At 35.4% G+C, this 20,252-nt stretch overlaps 1 protein-coding gene across 4 annotated transcripts in view; it reads left to right on the top strand.

Moving 5' to 3' along the window:
• The window catches only part of LEPR (leptin receptor), an 85,758-nt gene extending 65,917 nt beyond the window's left edge, over positions 1 to 19,841 (top strand). For 3 of the 4 annotated variants that reach the window (XM_047873633.1, XM_047873630.1, XM_047873632.1), the window contains 4 exons: positions 1,140 to 1,235; positions 2,834 to 2,939; positions 4,107 to 4,182; positions 19,014 to 19,841. In XM_047873633.1, coding sequence (XP_047729589.1) covers positions 1,140 to 1,235; positions 2,834 to 2,939; positions 4,107 to 4,182; positions 19,014 to 19,841 — 1,106 coding nt within the window. Of the gene's footprint in view, positions 1 to 1,139; positions 1,236 to 2,833; positions 2,940 to 4,106; positions 4,183 to 15,741; positions 17,838 to 19,013 lie in introns of those variants that run through there. The other variant, XM_047873634.1, reaches the window with a different exon arrangement.
• Positions 19,842 to 20,252: the final 411 nt, after the last annotated feature.

The raw sequence follows: 20,252 nt of genomic DNA, 5'->3' as shown, positions 1-20,252 counted from the left end.
CTTTTAACCATATTTTTAATGATCATATAGCATCTTATTCTAAAGTCTACTTAAACCATTTATTTTTTTGAGAACATTTATGTTGCTTCTAGCTTTACCTTTTTTTTTCTAGACTATTTTTTTAATGGCTTTTACTATCTACCACCAAATTGTTTTCCCAAATATGTGTACCAACATATAATACCACTAGTGGAGAGTGGGAATGCCAGACTGAAGGTCTAAAAATGTAGGACTTGGTGATGTAGGCAATATAAACTCCCCAGAGTAGACCAGTTGCCCCAGGAGGTGATTAAACTGCATAATACAGTATCTCCAAGTCTGAGTAAGGTTGAAGTAGGGAAGCTAATGATTACCATGATCTGACAATACAGTATCACTCCAGAGACTTATACTTCAGTTGCATTCCAAAGACCCTAGCATCAGGGCACATAGAAACGATTGATAGAGAACTAAATTCAGTTCATTACCACTGTGGTCCAGATGATTATTTTCTGTGCTTTTATTTAAATTATGGGAATATATAATTTAGGCTTCAAAGAGATTGATCCCTTGTGGAATATTTATATATTATCACATTTGTAAAAATGATACATCACTGATAGATTTGTTTTGAGCTTTGTTATACAGACCGTTGTTCCCTTGATGGGGGGCGGGGTGGGGGGCTGGATAAGCAAGGGGACTCCTGGTCCCTGCCCCTACTTTGCATTTCATAAGACTTTAGTCTCACAGCTGCCTTGAATAGGGAAACTAAGTAAACTAAATGCATATGAAAGAGGAATGTTGCTAGCTTGGGGATATGGGAGAGGAGGTAGGGCATATTGTCCTAGAAAGGGAAACTGGAAGCTCATATCCTATGAGCTTGAACAAATTGGTAATCATTGGAACGTGCCTTTGAAAATTACAATCTTCTGTCTCTGGGTAATATTTTCAAAAATTAGTTACAAAGTATTGTCATTACTAGGAGAATTTGGAATACTTAGGTTATTTTTGAAACTTGCTTAGTCATCAGTTTTGATCCATAAATAACTAAATTTCTAGGTGTGGAAATATAGGAGAGTCACCTAAAATTTTTTTATATAAGTTTTAGTCATTAATATTAATTCAGTGGGAATGACCCTTCAATAAATTTTTCTCCTCAGATCATTTTATCCCCATCGAGAAGTATCAGTTCAGTCTTTACCCAGTATTTATGGAAGGAGTGGGGAAACCGAAGATAATTAATAGTTTTACCCCAGGTAAATTTTTTCCTTTTGGTTTCTTTTTACACAGATGTGTGGTTTCCTGCTCAGTTAGCAGTTATATTGCCATCTGATTATATTCTTTTTGATGAAGTCATGGAAGAGTCCAGAGTCTTACATAGATGTGTCAGGGAGTGATTGCAGTAGGAGTGTATGGTTCCCTGGTGGTAGTAAGAAGGAAAACAGCCAAGCATGGTATTGTATTCTCGTATTGGAAATTACATTTTTCAGTCTCAAATTGGATAAAAAGTTAATGGAAACAAAATAAAGGGAGATATGCAGCTGTACAATAAAATACATCATCAGAAAGACTACTTGGAAAAATAGGACTTTTCTGTACAATTCATATAAATGTATCTACCCCAAGTAATATGTTTGGGGGTATATACTTATGAGCCTTTAAATTTTAATCAGTCTTTTAAAGGAAACATTTTGTTCCCTAAAAATAAAACTAGAAAGGTAGTTATAGAAATAAATTTACTGTTCCTCTTAAATTTCTGATTCATCTTACCATGGTTGGAGTATTAACATTTTGATTTTGCTATTACTGTTCACATTGTCTTCAAATCGAAGCAACCTAATGATGAAGTTGAAGAGAGAAATATTTTGCCTGGTTTCAGAATTAAAATAATTATAAAAATTCATTCATTATTTGACAAATACATGTTGGGCACAAGAACTGGGGATTGAACAGTAAACATCAGTCTCTGTACTCATGGAGCTTAAACCCCAGTGCTCTAATGGGAATGACAGTAAACAAATCATGTATAATATAACAGCAGATAGAAGTGAGTGCCATGAAGCAAAATAAAAGTAAGATGAGTTAAAGTGTGGTTCTTTAGGGGCTCCTTGTTGCGGGGGGGGGGGGGGTCTCAGTAGGGTAAGCGTCTGGCTTCAGCTGAGGTCATGTTCTCATGGCTTGTGAGTGTGCGCTCTGTGTAGGGTTCTCTGCTGTCAGCGCAGAGCCCAGTTCGGATCCTCTGTCTCCCTGTCTCTCTGTCCCTTCCCTGCTCATGCATTCTCTCTCTCTTTCTCAAAAATAAATAAACATTTTTTAAAAAGTGCTGCTTTAGTTAGGATGCCCAGAATTGGTCTTTTTCTCTGCGCAGATGACATTTAAGTCAAGACCTGCAAGTACAAAAGAAGACATTTCAGGCAAAGGTTAGCAAGTGAAAGGTTTCTGAAGAGCAAGTATATTTGGTAGCTCAAGAAAAACAAGGTCAATGTTTGTAGTGAACAAGGTAGACATTGGCAGGTGTTGTAAGTAGGCTTCTCTAGAAGCAGATGCTGAGACAGAGTCATCAGAACTTTAATTGGTACTTTGACTTATATAACCTAAGGTGATCAAATGGAATTGGCAAAGAAATAATTTTGAAAAAATGTTTTGCTAAATTACAGTAAACATAATTCTGAACAAAATAATAATTTTATTAATGTGACCATAATTATAGTTTATCTTTTTCTTATTTTTATATCTTTAAAGTAATACAGATTTATGATAAAATCAGAAAAAAAGTCTATTGTAATTATTGATACAGAAAGATGTCATTATTTTCTCAAGCTTCCGAATTGTGTGAATTGTATGTCTTTTTCAGATGATATTGAAAAACGCCAGAATGATGCAGGTCTATATGTAATTGTGCCAATAATTATTTCCTCTTCAATCTTATTGCTTGGAACATTATTAATATCACACCAAAGGTAATGTATTTGATGTGAAAAATCTTTATGAAAAAAGCCCTTGAGAATATTTAAACCTTAATTTAAACCCCAAATCAGAAACATTAAAGTATGCTAGATATGTTTATGTATATTCAGTATACAATTAAGATAGCCTAAAAAGAAAAGGCCTGTTTTCAGGAAACCACATTCTGTTTTTCTAGTACCACATAAACATCATGGAAGAAATTCATTATTTATCTATCTATCTATCTATCTATCTATTTATTATTATTTTTTAATCTTTATTTTTGAGAGACAGAGAGGGAGAGTGTACATGAGCAGGAGATGGGCAGAGAGAGAGGGAAATAGAGGATCAAAGATCTGAAGCAGGTTCTACATTGAGAGTGGAGAGCCCAATGCAGGGCTCAAACTTACAAACTGTGAGATCATGACCTGAGCTGAATTTGGACGCTTAAATGACTGAGCCACCCAGGCACCCCAGAAATTCATTTTTAAAATGTAAATACATTCAGGAAATAACAGGCTTATAACAGGATATCCTAAGCAGTATGTTCTCAGATACAGCAAAAATGACTTTTAGAGTTGTAGATTTTGGGTTGAGGACTTTTAGTGATGAAGATTTACCTGGAGTGGACAGTTCATTTTTAAAAATCAGCACTGCACGGCTCCCCAGTTTGGCAAATAGCCTTGTTTGGCAAATAACCTTGAATTTCTTGTGGTTCTGTGGGTGCCCCATCACTGTGTGCTGAGAGGTCCAGACCAATGATATTATTTCACACATGCCAAATCTCTACAGAAACTTTTGTCTTATAGCAGAAAAGAGGGACAGGAGGTTTTTAGAATATGAATATATCTTTCAGTCAAGTGAGCTGATGAGGCCATATCAAGTGGAATTGTTTCTGAAATTCAATCGATGGCCACTTTTAATATATTATTTTCTCCAAAAAAAATCCATGCCAAGTGTTCAGCACAGTGCCTGGCATAGAGCTTTCAAATAGTGTTGGCTATTTTTATTATTATACTGGTTATTAGATTTGATCTAGACAGAACGTTGTGGAAATCTTCATGGGATAGTATCTGAAATGAATCAAGCCGTACTGAGACATAGCTGATTAATTTCTAGTTTGTGCACTCATTAACTGTGAACATTTTCAGTATGAATGTTTTGTTATTTATCCTTTGCAGAATGAAAAAGATGTTTTGGGAAGATGTTCCAAACCCCAAGAACTGTTCCTGGGCACAAGGACTTAATTTTCAGAAGGTCCCTTTTTTAATTTTTTTAACCCAAAATATATAAGATTGCATTTAAATGCTATATGCCTTATATAGCTTCAAACATTATTAAGGTTTAAAATATTTTAAGGGTACGGTTTAAGTCTTATTGTATTCATTTAAATATGGGTTCTCTTTAATTACATATTTTTAAGAATAGCAAGATGCAGAGATTTAAAACCAGCATGAAACAAAATTCAGTAGGTAGTTTATCATGTGGGCATTAAATATATATCTGTATCACAGTATATAATAAAATAAATATTAGAATATTAAGAGTTAAATCTGATGAAGAACAGATATTTGGATATACTTTTTTGGTATAAATTGATTGTCTTTAGGTAAAAGCTGGAATCAATATTTTTAATCCCTGTAATTATTTCCATAATTATTTAAATCAATTAAAAACTATAAAAATAATTGTGGCCTCAAACACCACAACCTGAAAAATATAATTACCATAATAAAACTTACATTTAAGTACATTGGTTTTTTTTCAAGCTAAAGTACTTTATGAATTAGCTACAATAAAATAATTTGTACTTACATCTATGATAGAATTTCTTAGAAACCTCTAGTGTTTAACTAATATTTCATTAGTTCTTATAGTTTCCCTTGAAGCCAGGTTGGTTTTCCACCCATAAAATTGAGAAAATAGAATTCAGTTTTCATGTCCAAATATCAACATGCTGTTTTAAATATCAGTCATATGGAGGTTATTAAGCAGTCTCAATGATTGCATCTTTATTATTAGTCACTGTTGAAAAGTCTTCACTGGTTTCCTTTTAGCTACAAGATAAAGTACAGTCCCTTTAAGCTAGCACTCAATGACTTCTGTCTGCAATCTGTTATCAACTTACATAACCTATCTCTTCTGTCCCTGGGCCTTGGTCATGCCTTTACTGTTCCCTTTACCTCTACAGCCCCACCATGTCAGTGAAGACCTTGCCCTTCTAGGCCCCTTTCCCCAAACCTTCCTTTAACAAAAGTAGTTCAGAATTTCTCCCCCTCTAAGTTCCCAGAGCATTCTACTGTTTAATTTTTGTGAAAAGTTCTCTGAATTCCTGGGGAGTATTTTACCCCTCACAAATATTGACTGACTTCCTGCTGCATGTGAAGTATGAAAGTGAAGATTCAGTAAAGCATTGCTGGTAATTCATAAGAGTGTCTGCTTATATATGTGCAAATCACTGAGACATAGTCGTATATGCTTCAATCTGCAGCATCTGAGTTTCGTTTCCTGTAAAATGAAGTTTAATAGAACTTACATCATAAGATTGTTTTGGGGATTGAAGAAGATGGTACTTGTAACATAGTTAAGTTTCAATAACTATTAGTTATCATTATTTTACATATTTAGATGTTTTAAATTATTATTCTTTCAGTTACACTGTGGGGTAAGTATCATTATCTCCATTTTATAGAAGAAAAAACCTGAAGCACATAGTGATTAGGTGATTTATTTTAGAACCTGGCTTGGCTTGCCTATTTGTCTCACAGTGGAGCCTGCTCCATTAGTTCTTTTTCTCTCTAGCGGTGGCTTTCAATTTTTTTTTTTTTTTACCATGACCCACAGTAAGAAATACGCCTTACCTTGCAGCCCAGTACATGCACAGACATAGATATGCAAAACTGAAAAAAGATGTCAAAGTGATTTTATTATATGCAGTGCTATTTTCAAAATTCTTTTGTTTTAAAAATACTGATTGCAACCCAGAACGTTGATTTCACATACTAATGGCCTATGACTTGAGGTTAGAAAAACACTGCTCTACAGCTTATCGATGAAACAAATGGACAAATATGTAATATTGTAGATATAACAGTGCAAACAATTAAATTGTGTAATCTTTCAGCAGAAATTACAGTCTTTTTTATATTAAATACAATTTATTGTCAAATTGGTTTCCATACAACACTCAGTGCTCATCCCAACAGATGCCCTCCTCAATGCCCATCACCCACTTTCCCCTCTCCCCCACCCGCCATCAACCCTCAGTTTGTTCTCAGTATTTAAGAGTCTCTTATGTTTTGCCTCCCTCCCTCTCTGTAATTTTTTTCCCCTTCCCCTCCCCCATGGTCTTCTGTTAAGTTTCCCAGGATCCACATATGAGTGAAAACATATGGTATTTGTCTTTCTCTGCCTGACTTATTTCACTTAGTGTAATACCCTCTGGTTCTGTTCACGTTGCTGCAAATGGCCAGATTTCATTCTTTCTCATTGCCAAGTAGTATTCCATTGTATATATAAACCACATCTTCTTTATCCATTTTTCAGTTGATGGACATTTAGGCTCTTCCCATAATTTGGCTATTGTTGAAAGTGCTGCTATAAATATTGGGGTACAAGTGCCCCTGTGCATCAGCACTCCTGTATCCCTTGGATAAATTCCTAGCAGTGCTATTGCTGGGTCATAGGGTAGATCTATTTTTAATTTTTTGAGGAACCTCCACACTGTTTTCCAGAGCAGCTGCACCAGTTTGCATTCCCACCAGCAGTGCAAGAGGGTTCCTGTTTCTCCACATCCTTGCCAGCATCTATAGTCTCCTGATTTGTTCATTTTAGTCTCTCTGGCATGAGGTGGTATCTCAGTGTGGTTTTGATTTGTATTTCCTTGATGAGGAGTGACATTGAACATCTTTTCATGTGCCTGTTGGCCATCTGGATGTTTTCTTTAGAAAAGTGTCTATTCATGTCTTTTGCCCATTTCTTCACTGGATTATTTGTTTTTTGGGTGTGGAGTTTGGTGAGTTCTTTGTAGATTTTGGGTACTAGCCCTTTGTCCAATATGTCATTTGCAAATATCTTTTCCCATTCCATTGGTTGCCTTTTAGTTTTGTTGATTGTTTCCTTTGCAGTGTAGAAGCTTTTATCTTGATGAGGTCCCAGTAGTTCATTTTTGTTTTTAATTCCCTTGCCTTTGGAGATGTGTTGAGAAAGAAATTGCTGCGGCTGAGGTCAGAGAGGTTTTTCCTGCTTTCTCCTCTAGGGTTGTGATGGCTTCCTGTCTCACATTCAGGTCCTTCATCCATTTTGAGTTTATTTTTGTGAATGGTGTAAGAAAGTGGTCTAGTTTCATTCTTCTACATGTTGCTGTCCAGTTCTCCCAGCACCATTTGTTAAAGAGACTGTCTTTTTCCCATTGGATACTCTTTCCTGCTTTGTCAAAGATTAGTTGGCCATACTTTTGTGGGTCCAGTTCTGGAGTCTCTATTCTATTCCATTGGTCTATGACACTGTCTTATCTTCAGACCAGGTAGCACTAGTTTTAAAGATGATCATTCTCTTTATAGAAACTTCACTTTGTTTTGAGTCCATCTAGCCCCATACCTCTCTCAGCTATGCACTTACTTGCTGTAAGCCCTTACTCCCCTTTCATTAAACAGAAGTCATGATATTTTTTTAATTTGTAAAATATTTATTCCTCTCCTCTGTCTTCCATTGTAAATTCATATAGTAACATTTTTGTAGCTATAGTGATATTTCAGCCATATATATTTATTTGTCGTTCATTCATTCATTCAATAAGCACATAGTGAGTATTTATATGTAAGTCTAGGATATTGCTTGGATCTTGGAAAACAAACTTTTAAGAGATTTTCCTTAGTATCTGGGAAATAAGATAGATCATAAAGGAGTGGCTGGGTGGAAAACAGAATAGAAAGAACTTGTCTTCTTTACCATCTCCAAAATAGTTGATTCATTTTAAAATTCATTAATTTTATTGAATACCTATTCTGTGTTAGTCACTATGCAATATCTTCAGGTTGTAATGACCAGAAAACAGAAACTCCTGGAGCGAATGGTCTAGTGGGGAAGATAAGCATTAATCAATGATAATGAAAATAGTAATAATATATATATGATCTATATGATATACTGATAATTATAAACAACATGTTAAAGAAAAGGATCCATTGTGCTGAACTTAGTGTGTGGGATGGATGGGGACGAGAGGGTGAAGATAGGAAAGCGACAATTGAGCTAAGCTCTGGAAGATGCGTAGTCATTAAATAGATTTTGTGGTGGAGGGGTAGAGCCCAGGCAAAGCCACCTGCAAATATAAAGCCCTGAGGTAGAAAGGATCATAGCACATTCACAAACTGAAAATAGGGAGATTAAAAGACAGTGTAGTTTTTAATTACAGTGTAATATTTAATTTTCTTAAATATGAAGGGTTCTTTCTTTTAATATGAGCTTTTTTTTGGTCAGAAAAACTAAATACCTATATAAGCAAAAATTTTAAAGCTTCACTATACAAGTATATATGAATACAGAGAATAACCATCTCACTGTCTCTTTAAGGGAAGCTAAAATATTCTGTCTTCAACATGTGAAGCTCTGAAATCTTCCCTATGCACCACCATGAAAATGGTTTCTAAGTGTTTACCAGAGCAGGGAAGTGATCAGGCCCATCTCAGCAAATGCAGTTTGAGCCTGCAGCAAATGTCTTTTCCTTTCCAGAAAATGGTGTGTGCAAAGGAACCACTTGATGGGTAGAGGTCGGGTCAGTAAATATTTGTAGACTATGTGCTCCCCTGTCTCACATGGACATGATGAAAATGAGCACAAAGCTGCAGCAGATCATCTGACAGACATTATATACAAGGAGACTGAAATACCACTAAAATTTCCTATGTTCTGGTAAAATAAAGAAATGTGAAGAATTTTTAGGATACTTAAAGTGGTTGTGAATATCCTTATTTGTAAGACCGATTTTCCCCCCCTCTGCAGATATTTGACTTTATATAATCTTATAAGATATTATTTGAGCACAACTAGTCCTTAAGATGCATAATTTATTTCTAGGGATTAATAGGTACACAGAAAACATAATCAGGAATAAAGGAATTTTTGGAATATAATGGCGATATTTGAAGAGTGAAGAATATAATTTCAAAGGATTTTACTAATGGTAAACATTTAATCTTCTAAAATTCAATAACTTAAGAAAAATCTCATTTTCTACTTTATCTCCTAAATAACTAAAAATAATAGTTTTTAGTCTAATAGGGAAAAATAATATAGTGTAATTCATACTAATTTCTAAAAACGGTACGGCAAATTTACTATTGGCTCTTCACTTTCATATTTTATTTTATTTAATTCTCATAGGCCTAACCGTCTTAAATTTTATGATGACCATACTGAGTCTCAGAGTGGTTCAGTGGCTTGTCTTGATCATCTATCCTGTACTTGTATAAACCTTCGTTAAACCCCAGTCCATTGGACTCAAACTGCTACCCTTGCCATCAGTTCCATATTAACAAATGTATTACTTAATTTAACTAGTGCCATTAATTGTACACCTAAAAATAATTGAAATGGTAAATCTTATATATATTTTAACAAAATTCTAAAAATGGGTAAAAATCTGAATAGACATTTAAAAATATTTTTAAATGTTAATTTTTTTTTTTTTTAAATGTTTTTTTTCAACGTTTATTTATTTTTGGGACAGAGAGAGACAGAGCATGAACGGGCGAGGGGCAGAGAGAGAGGGAGACACAGAATCGGAAACAGGCTCCAGGCTCCGAGCCATCAGCCCAGAGCCCGACGCGGGGCTCGAACTCACGGACCGCGAGATCGTGACCTGGCTGAAGTCGGACGCTTAACCGACTGCGCCACCCAGGCGCCCCTAAATGTTAATTTTTGAGACAGATGTGAGTGGGCAAGGGGTAGAGAGAGAGGTAGACACAGAATCCAAAGTAGGCTCCAGACTCTGAGCTGTCAGCACAGAGCCTGATGCAGGGCTCGAACTCACGAACTGTGAGATCATGACCTGAGCCAAAGTCGGACGCTTAACTGAGCCACCCAGGAGCCCCTGAATACACATTTTTGCAAAGAAGACATATAAGTGAAAAATAAGCACTAATGCATATATGTTCAACATTATTAACTATTGGGGAAATACAATCCAAAAACACAAGATACCACTTTACACTGGCTAGAATGGCTATAATCAAAAAGATGATAAGTGTTGGTGAGAACATGGAGAAATTAGAACTCATACACTGCCAGTGGGAAAGTAAACTGATGCAGCCCTTTCTGTGCTAACAGCACAGAGCCTGCTTGGGATTCTCTCTTTCTCTCTCTGTCTGCCCCTCCCCCTGCTCATGCTCTCTTTTTCTTGAAGTAAATAAATACACTTAAAAAAAATGATGCAGCCCTTTTGGAAAATGGTCTTAACGGTTCAACATAGAGTTACCATATGACCCAATAATTCCACTGCTAGGTATGTATCCAATAGAAATGAAATCATGTATTTACATGGAGATTTATACATGAATGTTCATAACAACATTGTTTATAATGGCCAAAATGTGGCAACAAGCCATATTTTTTAATATCCATCAAATGCTGAATGGATAAGCAAAGGGTGATATATCCAATTCTAAAACAAAAGGAAACAACAAACAAAAAACCCACAACGTGTTGCAAAGCAAACATACTGTGGTAGTCCATTGTTGTTAAAAACAATGACAGTATTTTTTTTAAGGAGATAATTTTTTACGTGAAATATTTTCCTTAATTTGTTCTTCACATTCAGATTACTTTGAGCATTGGTTTTTATGAAAGTAATCTATACTTGTAATTCTTTAGATATCCAACCTGGTTTCTAAAATATTCCCTAAAAGTAATCTCTTCCATTTTTTAAGCTATCATTCTCATTCCCTTTTGTTTATAATTAATCAAAAATCCATATTTGCCTCATATTTTTTTATTGATAAAAGTTAAGATAAAGTTTGTTCTGCTTATTCCTCTCATTCGTTTTGGTCCCTCCTTCCCTTTTTAGGGGCACCGACTTTCAAGAATATAGTATGTATTTGTCTAGTTTGTGCTTTTGTACTTTACTGTATCTGTATATGTGTATCCATGACCAATGAACAATAATACTTTTGGCATTAATTAATTAATGTTATCATGCCTTCCATGTCATTCAAAAATTATTTTTGTTCTAAGCATTGTTTTTTGATATCTTTCCATGTTGATGCCATTAACGGAGTTCAGCTATGTGGACTGGCCGATTGTATTCCATCCTATAAATATATCATAATTCATATGTCCATTCCCCCTATGGATATTTAAGTTGTTTGCAAACTTTTTCTATTCATTACAAACAATGCTGCTGTAAACATGGTTGTTAATATCTCTTTGTTCTCTGGGGATGTATATGTCCCATTATTTAAAAAGATAAGTTTTTGCATGAGCATGTGATCAATGTGCATGGTTTAATAGTGAAATAGTATGGAAGAGCATTTGTTGCAAAGTAGAGTATCCTCCTCCATCCCTACCTACCCTTAGTCTTGCTTTCCAAATACCGTTACTTTAAACTGGTTTGCTTTTAACTTTTCTGGCAAGTCACCTTTATATTTCTAAAAATAATATGCTTACACCACTACGGAATGTAGACATGATCAATTGGTTTCTGGCTATAATGAATATTTATTGATACACATACTTTTCCTTCCATTCTCCTTTCCCCACGCTCCTACGACATACTGTGTTGTCGCCTTTTCCCCATTTTTGTCAGTAATTACTCTGCAACCTCAGAAGAATCTTTTTAAATTCCATTTATTTCCATCAATAGAGGCCACTTGTAGGAGCTCCCCTTCTAGGGAGCTTTATTGTTAAATAAAGACATTAGCACTCTTGCCTTCTCTCTCCACCTCCCAGTCTATGTAAATAGAACTCTTCGCTTTAAGTCAGGATTGATAGCATGTTTTGTCCTATAATCATTGTAAAAAACACAAAGTCAGTAAACTGCATTTAGGTGGCTATGGGTATGTAAACACTGTTCCTTGAAGAACAAGTAATATACGTGATGACATTTCTTGGTAGTTCCAATGTCACAGGAGAATGTTTTTTTAAAAAATATTAGAAATATTTCACCTGTTGGTCAGAATTGTGCCAAATTTTAGTTGACTTCGTTTTTAGTTTTTATGGGGTTGTTGTTGCTTTTTCTAGTGTTTCTAATTGCCTTTATAAAAATGTAATGTTTATTTTTGAGAGAGAGAGACAGAGGGTGAGCAGGGGAGGGACAGAGAGGGAGACACAGAATCTGAAGCAGGCTCCAGGCTCTGAGCTGTCAGCACAGAGCCCAGCACGGGGCTTGAACTCATGAATGGTGAGATCATGACCTGAGCCAAAGTCAGATGCTTAACCGACTGAGCCACCCAGGTGCCTGCTAATAGCTTCTTTCAAAGTGTTTTTGAATGTCTGTGTGCTGCTATTATACAAACTTCTTCACTGGACACCTTTTCCCAGTGTACTCTGCCCAGGAAACCCTATATCCTCCTACTTCAGTCCGGATAAGGTGTTTTCTATAATTTCTACGAGCCATCACCCAGAATTTTTCCTTAACTGGTTTCTAGTGATTGCTGCTTCCTAAGTTCGTTTCCTTCCTCTTTCTTGATTAACTACATCCTTAAGTAACCTCCTAAGAAATGTTATGTGCTAAGTCAGAGTCTCTTCATGCCTGAAATTCTTTTCATTGTGCCTTCATTGATCGTTAGTTTGGTGGAGTAGCCATTTCCAGATTGGACAAACCTTTCCAATTCAACTTTGAAGCAATTCCTGTCTCATCATCTAGCACTCAGCATTGCTTCTGAGAACTCAGATGCCATTCTAATTTTTACTCCTCACTGGTTACTTGCAGTTTTCTTGCATTTAAAAATTCTCTCCATTTGTGTGTTCTAAAATTTCAGCGATGGATCTTGGGAGGTTCTTTTTCATTTAACTTGGTCACCATTTGAAGACACTTTCAATTCCATGCCTTCTGTCTTATCTAAGAAATTATATTATTTCTTTGTGATTTCCTTTCTTCCTGTTTCTTTTGTTTTCTCTTTCTAGAATATGTATTTGTTAGATGTTCAGCCCTTTGCATAGATCTTCTATATTTCTTATCACTTTAATATGTTCTTTTGTTGTGTTTTGTTTTACATTGAGACCTTGCCATATTCTATTCTTCTAGTGTTTCTGTTGAACTTTTATTTACTATTACATTTGTAAATTTGCAAGCTTTTTTTTTCAGAGTATTTTGTTCTGGTTTTATATATGATATTTTCTTAAATCTTACTAGAAGGACCATTTTAAGGATCATTGTTTATTTGAAAAATTCTTTTTTCCTTTTTCCCTGAATTCCCTTTCTGCCCGGATTCTATTTTCTTCTTGTTTATATTGGCTTTTCTTTTTTTTTAATCTCAGACTTTCCCTAAATATCTAGTAATTATTTTGTTTCCTTTAATGCTTTAGAATGAAACTGTAGATGAGCTGATTGGGAGCCCAATGTGTATAGGCAGGGATTATTGCTCTGGGTGGGTAGATAGGGCTCTGGCTAGCTGAGGAAAAAGTGTACTCACAGTCGCTACTACCCCACAGCTGCTTAGTAACTCCCAGGAGACCTCCTTAGTTGCTTTTGAAAACAAAACCTCAATTTGGGTGTGGAAGGTAGTTCTAATATAAAGGCTCTTCCATGTACAACAGAGAACTGGAAGAGCCCCATTCCTTCATATCTTCTTTTACCTGCCATTTCTTCACTCATTTCTTCACTCAACTCACTCATTTACCTACTTTTACCTGCCATTTCGTCACTCACCATCTCAACTGGATTCAACTGGGCAAACTGGCTTTCTCTTCAGCCACAGCCTGCTCTGGAGATACTTTGGTTTGTAGCTTTCTTTGCTCATCCTCGTTGGTCTATACTCTTCTGGTTGTTTTCCATCTTTTAGAAGTGAATTCAAAATCTTATTCCCTCTTGCCTTCTCAGGTTATCTTCTGTGTTGTGGGTATATATTTGTTGTTTGTGTACTTTTATTGTGACAGAGTTCTACAAAGATGAGAGAGAAATGTGTTCAACCTGCCATCTTGAACCAGAATACTGTGCTACACCATTTCTTTTCATACTTTAAAAGTCAGAATCTTAAAAACAAATTAAAAATAAAATAGAGGGGCGCCTGGGTGACGCAGTCGGTTAAGCGTCCGACTTCAGCCAGGTCACGATCTCGTGGTCCGTGAGTTCGAGCCCCGCGTCAGGCTCTGGGCTGATGGCTCGGAGCCTGGAGCCTGTTTCTGATTCTGTGTCTCCCTTTCTCTCTGCCCCTCTCCTGTTCATGCTCTGTCTCTCTCTGTCCCCAAAATAAATAAATGTTGAAAAAAAAATTAAAAAAATAAAAAATAAAAAATAAATAAAATAGAAATAAAATAGAAATAAATATATAAATCAGAATCTTAAACAAAAGTTGAATTCTTGTAGGAAAATACAATGACACAATAGACTTGCTTTTTCTTCTAATGCAAATTTCATAGTGTTTACAAGACTGTAACCAATTTGGTTATTTACCTTTCTCTTTAGCAGTGTTGCCTAATCTATCATTTTCTTCCTCTAAATCTAAATCATCTGTAATTTTTTTGGGTGGAGGGGGATCTAACCCCGCTTCTTTGTTGTCTTCTTCACAAGAGTGTACTCCAGTTAACAACTTACTTTAGAAGTGAGAAAGCTAAAGCCAAATAGATTTTCCCTTGTGATTCAAAGACTATCCAAGATTCCTCAGTCTGCTCTAGGCCTCCAAAGCAGAAGCTCAAAGACCTGCAGCTTCCCAGAATACCAGCCTCACAGATCTGAGGCAGAGCAACTCTGAAATTGGTCTTGCAGAAGTGGGTAGAGCTGGTGTGGTTTTGAGTTGGAAGTTCTATTTAGGAGTACACATTACTGGGCTTAGAAATACCTATCTCACTCCCCTAAAATATGATTTCAGTTTTGTTTACTTTCCTGTTCTTCATATTTGTTATATGCCCATGAATTATAAGTAGCCAGAGGAGAGACTGAATTAATCGGCTGAAATCTAACACAGCAAGTAGAAAAAGCAAAACAAATAACATGTTTTCCTGCCTGTTTGCAGTTAGCATCTCTTTTCATTTTTCCATTGTTTTATAGAAAGTTTGTTAGACTGGAAGAAAATAAAGAACTAAGTTGGGGTCCTCACTCTGCTCTAATTAGCTCTGTAACTTTAAGCCCCAATTTGTTTATAAAAAAAAAGAAAAAGGGAGACTCATGGACCAGATGGTTTCTTAGATTTTTTTTCCCTCTAGATTAGATTAGATTTCCTAGATTAGAAAAATCATGATAATGGTCCATTATTTCAGCTCTTCTTTCTCTTAATTTTTGAACTTTTGTTTTTACTCCTCTACTCTTTTATTCTTTCTTGTTTCAAGCTCTCTAATACTTCTCCTGCTCCTCACTCTCCCCGCCTATTTATCTTTCCAGCTCTTTGTTCTTTCTCCTTATTCTGTTATTATTGTATAGTTTTTCCTTTTCTGGGGTCACCAAGACTGTTCTTAGAGTGTGATATTAAGGCATGCTTTACGGAAATAGAAAAGGCTACCTTAGTTCAAAATTTTACTCTTTCCTAAAAAGGTACATTACTGTAGTATCACAGAAGAATTGATAGTCCAGAAGCCATGCCTGAGAGAAAATGTTTTTGAAATATTTTATCTTTTGCTTTCTGATTTTTTGTTTTGCTTTCTTATTTTATTTTATCTAAACAGAGAATGGATATTCTTTGAAGCTTAATCATGATCACAACTGATGAACCCAATTCTTCCCAACATTCTGTAGAGTATTAGAAGATTTTTACATTTTGAAGAAGGGGAGACAAATCTAAAAAAATATTTGGTTGAACTATTGAGAACTAACATATAGTGGATGATGCTGATTTAGAACTTAAATAGAAGGGTAAATTTGGGGTCAAGATGTAGGTCTCAGTCCACTGCATTTTGAATATATGCTTACTTTTCAGGTCACATGAAGTTTAACAAGTAATATTCATGGTGTCTGGCTTTTGATTTATCATTTGTATGGTGGTCATAAAATGTTAAAAACTATGACTGTTGCTCTTCCCATGGGCCTATTAGATATTATCAGATATGTAGTAGACAGTGATGTAACTAGATGAAAGCTACAACTTCTGACACATAACTTTGCAAACACAATGAATCTATTTATAAAATACAGTAAAACTATTTAGCTAATATTTTCACATCCCAAATTTTCCATTTTATATTCTTCTCTAGACATCTGAGCTTATAAACTGACCCACTTGGGTGTTGTTTTGAATGTCTTATAGCTTTTATGTCTAACTTTGGTCAATCTGGGGATTTCTATCGTTGGTATCCTTGCAAATGGCTTACGTGCTAACTTCTGTTTCAGTTCAAAGAAAGCCAGAAGTTAGGGCTTGTGCTGGTCACAGGCCAATGGAAGTTACAGTTTGTATCAGGATGACCTGACATATCCAGGTCAGACTGACCAGATGAGAAAACACATCATTCTCCAATTCAGCCTCTTTGGAAATTCCTTCTTAAATTTATTTACACTGAACCACCCAAAGCTTCTGGCAGGCATAGAAGTACACAGTGATGCAAATAGGGAGCTTTTCCAACAAGTTCATGGCAAGGGTAGGACATTTCTCCCTGGAAAAAAGACCCTTGCTGTTTCTATGATACTAGCATACTAAGTGTGTTATGTTGCTCACATTCAAAATAAACCAAAGCCTCTGTTTGATGAACCTAAATAATATTCAGATTTAGGTAAAGACAGATCACTAACATTTAGATTTCACTCAGAGTTTTATTTGGTTACCAAAAAAGACACTAAAAATGAGGAGCAATGTGTCCTTTTCCCCTTCATTGACTTTGAATAGGTATCATTAGAATGTAAAATCAAAGTGTGAAATTATGAAAGAATATTTTTTAATTCCTACCAGCTGAATACATACTTAATATGTTCCCAGACTGTTCTAAAATCTTTAAAAATTAGGTGCATATAATGATTACGATTTTGTAATGAACATACTTTTAATAAATGTTTGTGACCCATTGATGAAATATACCTCAATAATATATGGGTATGTGATTTCTTATTAATTATCTTCCATCTGGATGCATTTGAAGACATGTAAATTATTTGGTACCAATAATTATTTACCAGTTATAAGGTTTTAGAGGACATGAAATATGCCAGAGCCATCATCTGAAGAACATATATGAGTCTGCGTGCTATTGGCTATTTGTGTGTATTTTTTGTTTTCATGTTGATAGCATGTAATTCCTTTATTTGGTGATCTTATTTTCTAGGTTCATTTAAATTTTAAGAAATTCAAGACACACAGAGTAGCAAGTTTAAGAAAAAACAATATGAGAAAATAAATATTTGAAGCAAATCATAAAACTAATGATAAATTTCTGTCAGAAAAAAAGGCATAGGAACAGTTTTCATATATTACGTTCATAAATAACAGAGAAGGTTGTGTTAACATGATATTTGTCATTATGTAGGATTTTAATATCTATATAAATGTATTCCATTTTTTATCATATTTAGCATTTGGTATATTTATTCTTTATGGTTATAATCACAAATATATTTCATTTAAGAATTTAGAACTGTGCTAATGAATTATGTTTTTATATGAAATATATTTGCCATTATGAAGAATAGTTGGGGATACTGTTATTTCAGGGAATAAATTTGAGTTCATTCTGGTAGTTTAAAAATTGTAAAATTCAGGGGCACCTGGGTGGCTTAGTCGGTTGGGCGTCCGACTTCGGCTCGGGTCATGATCTCACAGTTCGTGAGTTCAAGGCCCACATCGGGCTCTGCGCTGACAGCTCAGAGCCTGCAGCCTGTTTTGGATTCTGTGTCTCCCTCTCTCTCTGCCCCTCCCCTGCTCACACTCTGTCTCTGTCTCCCTCAAAAATAAATAAACATTAATAAAAATTTTTTTAAATAAAAAAAAATAAAAAAATAATTGTAAAATTCAAAAGGTCAATCATATGTATGTTTCACAAATTGAACACATTTTCAGTAGCACGTCCTTTAGTTGTGTTAATTTTTCAATGTGATGTGTCCACAGTGTTCTTTATTTTGCACTTATTTTTCAATATGTTTACATTGTATGAGTTGAGCTTTTTACACACAGATTCTTGATTTGTAGCTGCTTGGCAGGATTTTTTTGTTGTGATGTAACCAGCATTCTTATAAAAGATACGATGTGCATTTGTTTTGTGTCTTTGTCTTCATTCCACATGTTCCGTGTGTATTTTTGTGTGAAGTTATCTATAAGGAATGGTGACTTAAGAGTCTGTGATCATCTCTTTTACCATCATTGTTTTCAACAAATTGGTGTTAGTTCCTGTCTTCTGGTAATCTTAAGTAGATTTTCAGTATCGTGTAAGGCAGATTAGTCTCAACAGTCACAAATAGTTCGCCTTTACATCATATCTTATGTCATGGCGTAGATACTCTAATTACCTTTGGACTAGAGGGTTTGTTCATTTGATTTTATTTCAATTACTTTTTCATTTGAGGTTTAAATTTTTCAGTTTGTGGAAGCCTAATTTGCTGTAAAACATGAGGAATTCTTCAGAAGATATGCAGCAACCAATCTTTATTGAGACCTAAGCACTTTCAGACCCTCTCTAATTTATTCCTCACTGCAATGCCAGGAAGTAAATATTGATAGAACACATTTTTACAGATGAAGAAACCAAAAGACAAAGAAGTTAATGTACTTGTCCATGGTCATAGAAGTGGAAGGACTCAAACCAAAGTCTATCTCATCCCACTTTAAACACTAATTTATATGTCTCTCCCTTATGATTTTTGACATATCCGTTTCAGTCCAAAACTAGTTAATGTGTGCTTGACTTATGTCCTTTGGTAGTAAACCTTTTACACTTTCGTTTCTGCAATGATGTCGTAGTGAAGAAAAATACTACTAATAATAATACAATTGAGCGTTAAAATGTGTCTTTTCTTTTAGCCAGAAACGTTTGAGCATCTTTTTGTCAAGCATACAGAATCAGTGATATTTGGTCCTCTTCTTTTGGAGCCTGAAGCTATTTCAGAAGATGTCAGTGTTGACACAACATGGAAAAATAAAGATGACATGATGCCAACAACTCTGGTCTCTCTACTTTTGGCAACTCCGGATCTTGAAAAGGGTTCTATTTGTATCAGTGACCAGCACAACAGTGCTGACTTCTCTGAGCTTGAGAGCAGCGTGGTAACCTATGAGGATGAAAACAGGAGACAGCCCTCTGTTAGATATGCTACCCTACTCAGCAGCTCTAAATCAAGTGACATTGATGAAGAGCAAGGGCTTATAAACAGTTCAGTCAGCAAATGCTTCTCTAGCAAAAATTCTCTGTCCAAGGATTCTTTCTCTAACAGCTCATGGGAGATAGAAACCCAGGCATTTTTTATATTATCAGATCAGCATCCCAATATAATTTCACCACACCTTCCGTTCTCAGAAGGATTGGATGAATTTTTGAAACCTGAGGGAAATTTCCCTGAAGAAAATAATGGTGAGAGGTCTGTCTATTATTTAGGGGTCACCTCAATCAAAAAAAGAGAGAGTGGTGTGTTTTTGACTGACGAGTCACAAGTGTTGTGTCCGTTCCCAGCCCATTGTTTACTCACTGACATCAGAATCCTCCAGGACACTTGCTCACAACTTGTAGAAAATCATTTCAGTTTAGGAACTAATGGTCAGAAGACTTTTGTATCTTACATGCCTCAGTTTCAGACTTGTTCTACTCAGACTCGGAAGATAATGGAAAACACAATGTGTGACCTAACTGTTTAATTTCATTCAAGAAACATCTCAGATGTATGTTACAGTGAATCATATGAAGTGTATGTAATACAGTCCACCATCGTTGTGGATATGGGAGAGGAAGCAAAACTGTCAGAGTCAAACTTGAAAGTGAGTGTTTCCAAATTAAAGGTATCTGTCATTGCTCAGTAATATTGATAAAAAATGAGAGAAAGTCTTCAAGAGCCTGGCAATGTAGACTGACTCTTCTAATGATTTCATTAACAAGCTACACTAGGAAGATCTCCAATGGCTTGTTTCTAGCTAGAAATGAACCCAACAAATACCATCTTTGGCGAACATTAGACCTGTGTAGAAAGAGCTAATCTTCTCGATTATACCTAAGTTTGAAAGACACTGTGGGATGTAACTTGTTTCAAAGGTATGGTTGTTTTATCTTGA

This window comes from Prionailurus viverrinus, chromosome C1 (genome assembly GCF_022837055.1).
Source record: "Prionailurus viverrinus isolate Anna chromosome C1, UM_Priviv_1.0, whole genome shotgun sequence".
NCBI classification, from domain to species: Eukaryota; Metazoa; Chordata; class Mammalia; order Carnivora; family Felidae; genus Prionailurus; species Prionailurus viverrinus.
This window is presented reverse-complemented; position numbering and strand designations above follow the sequence as displayed.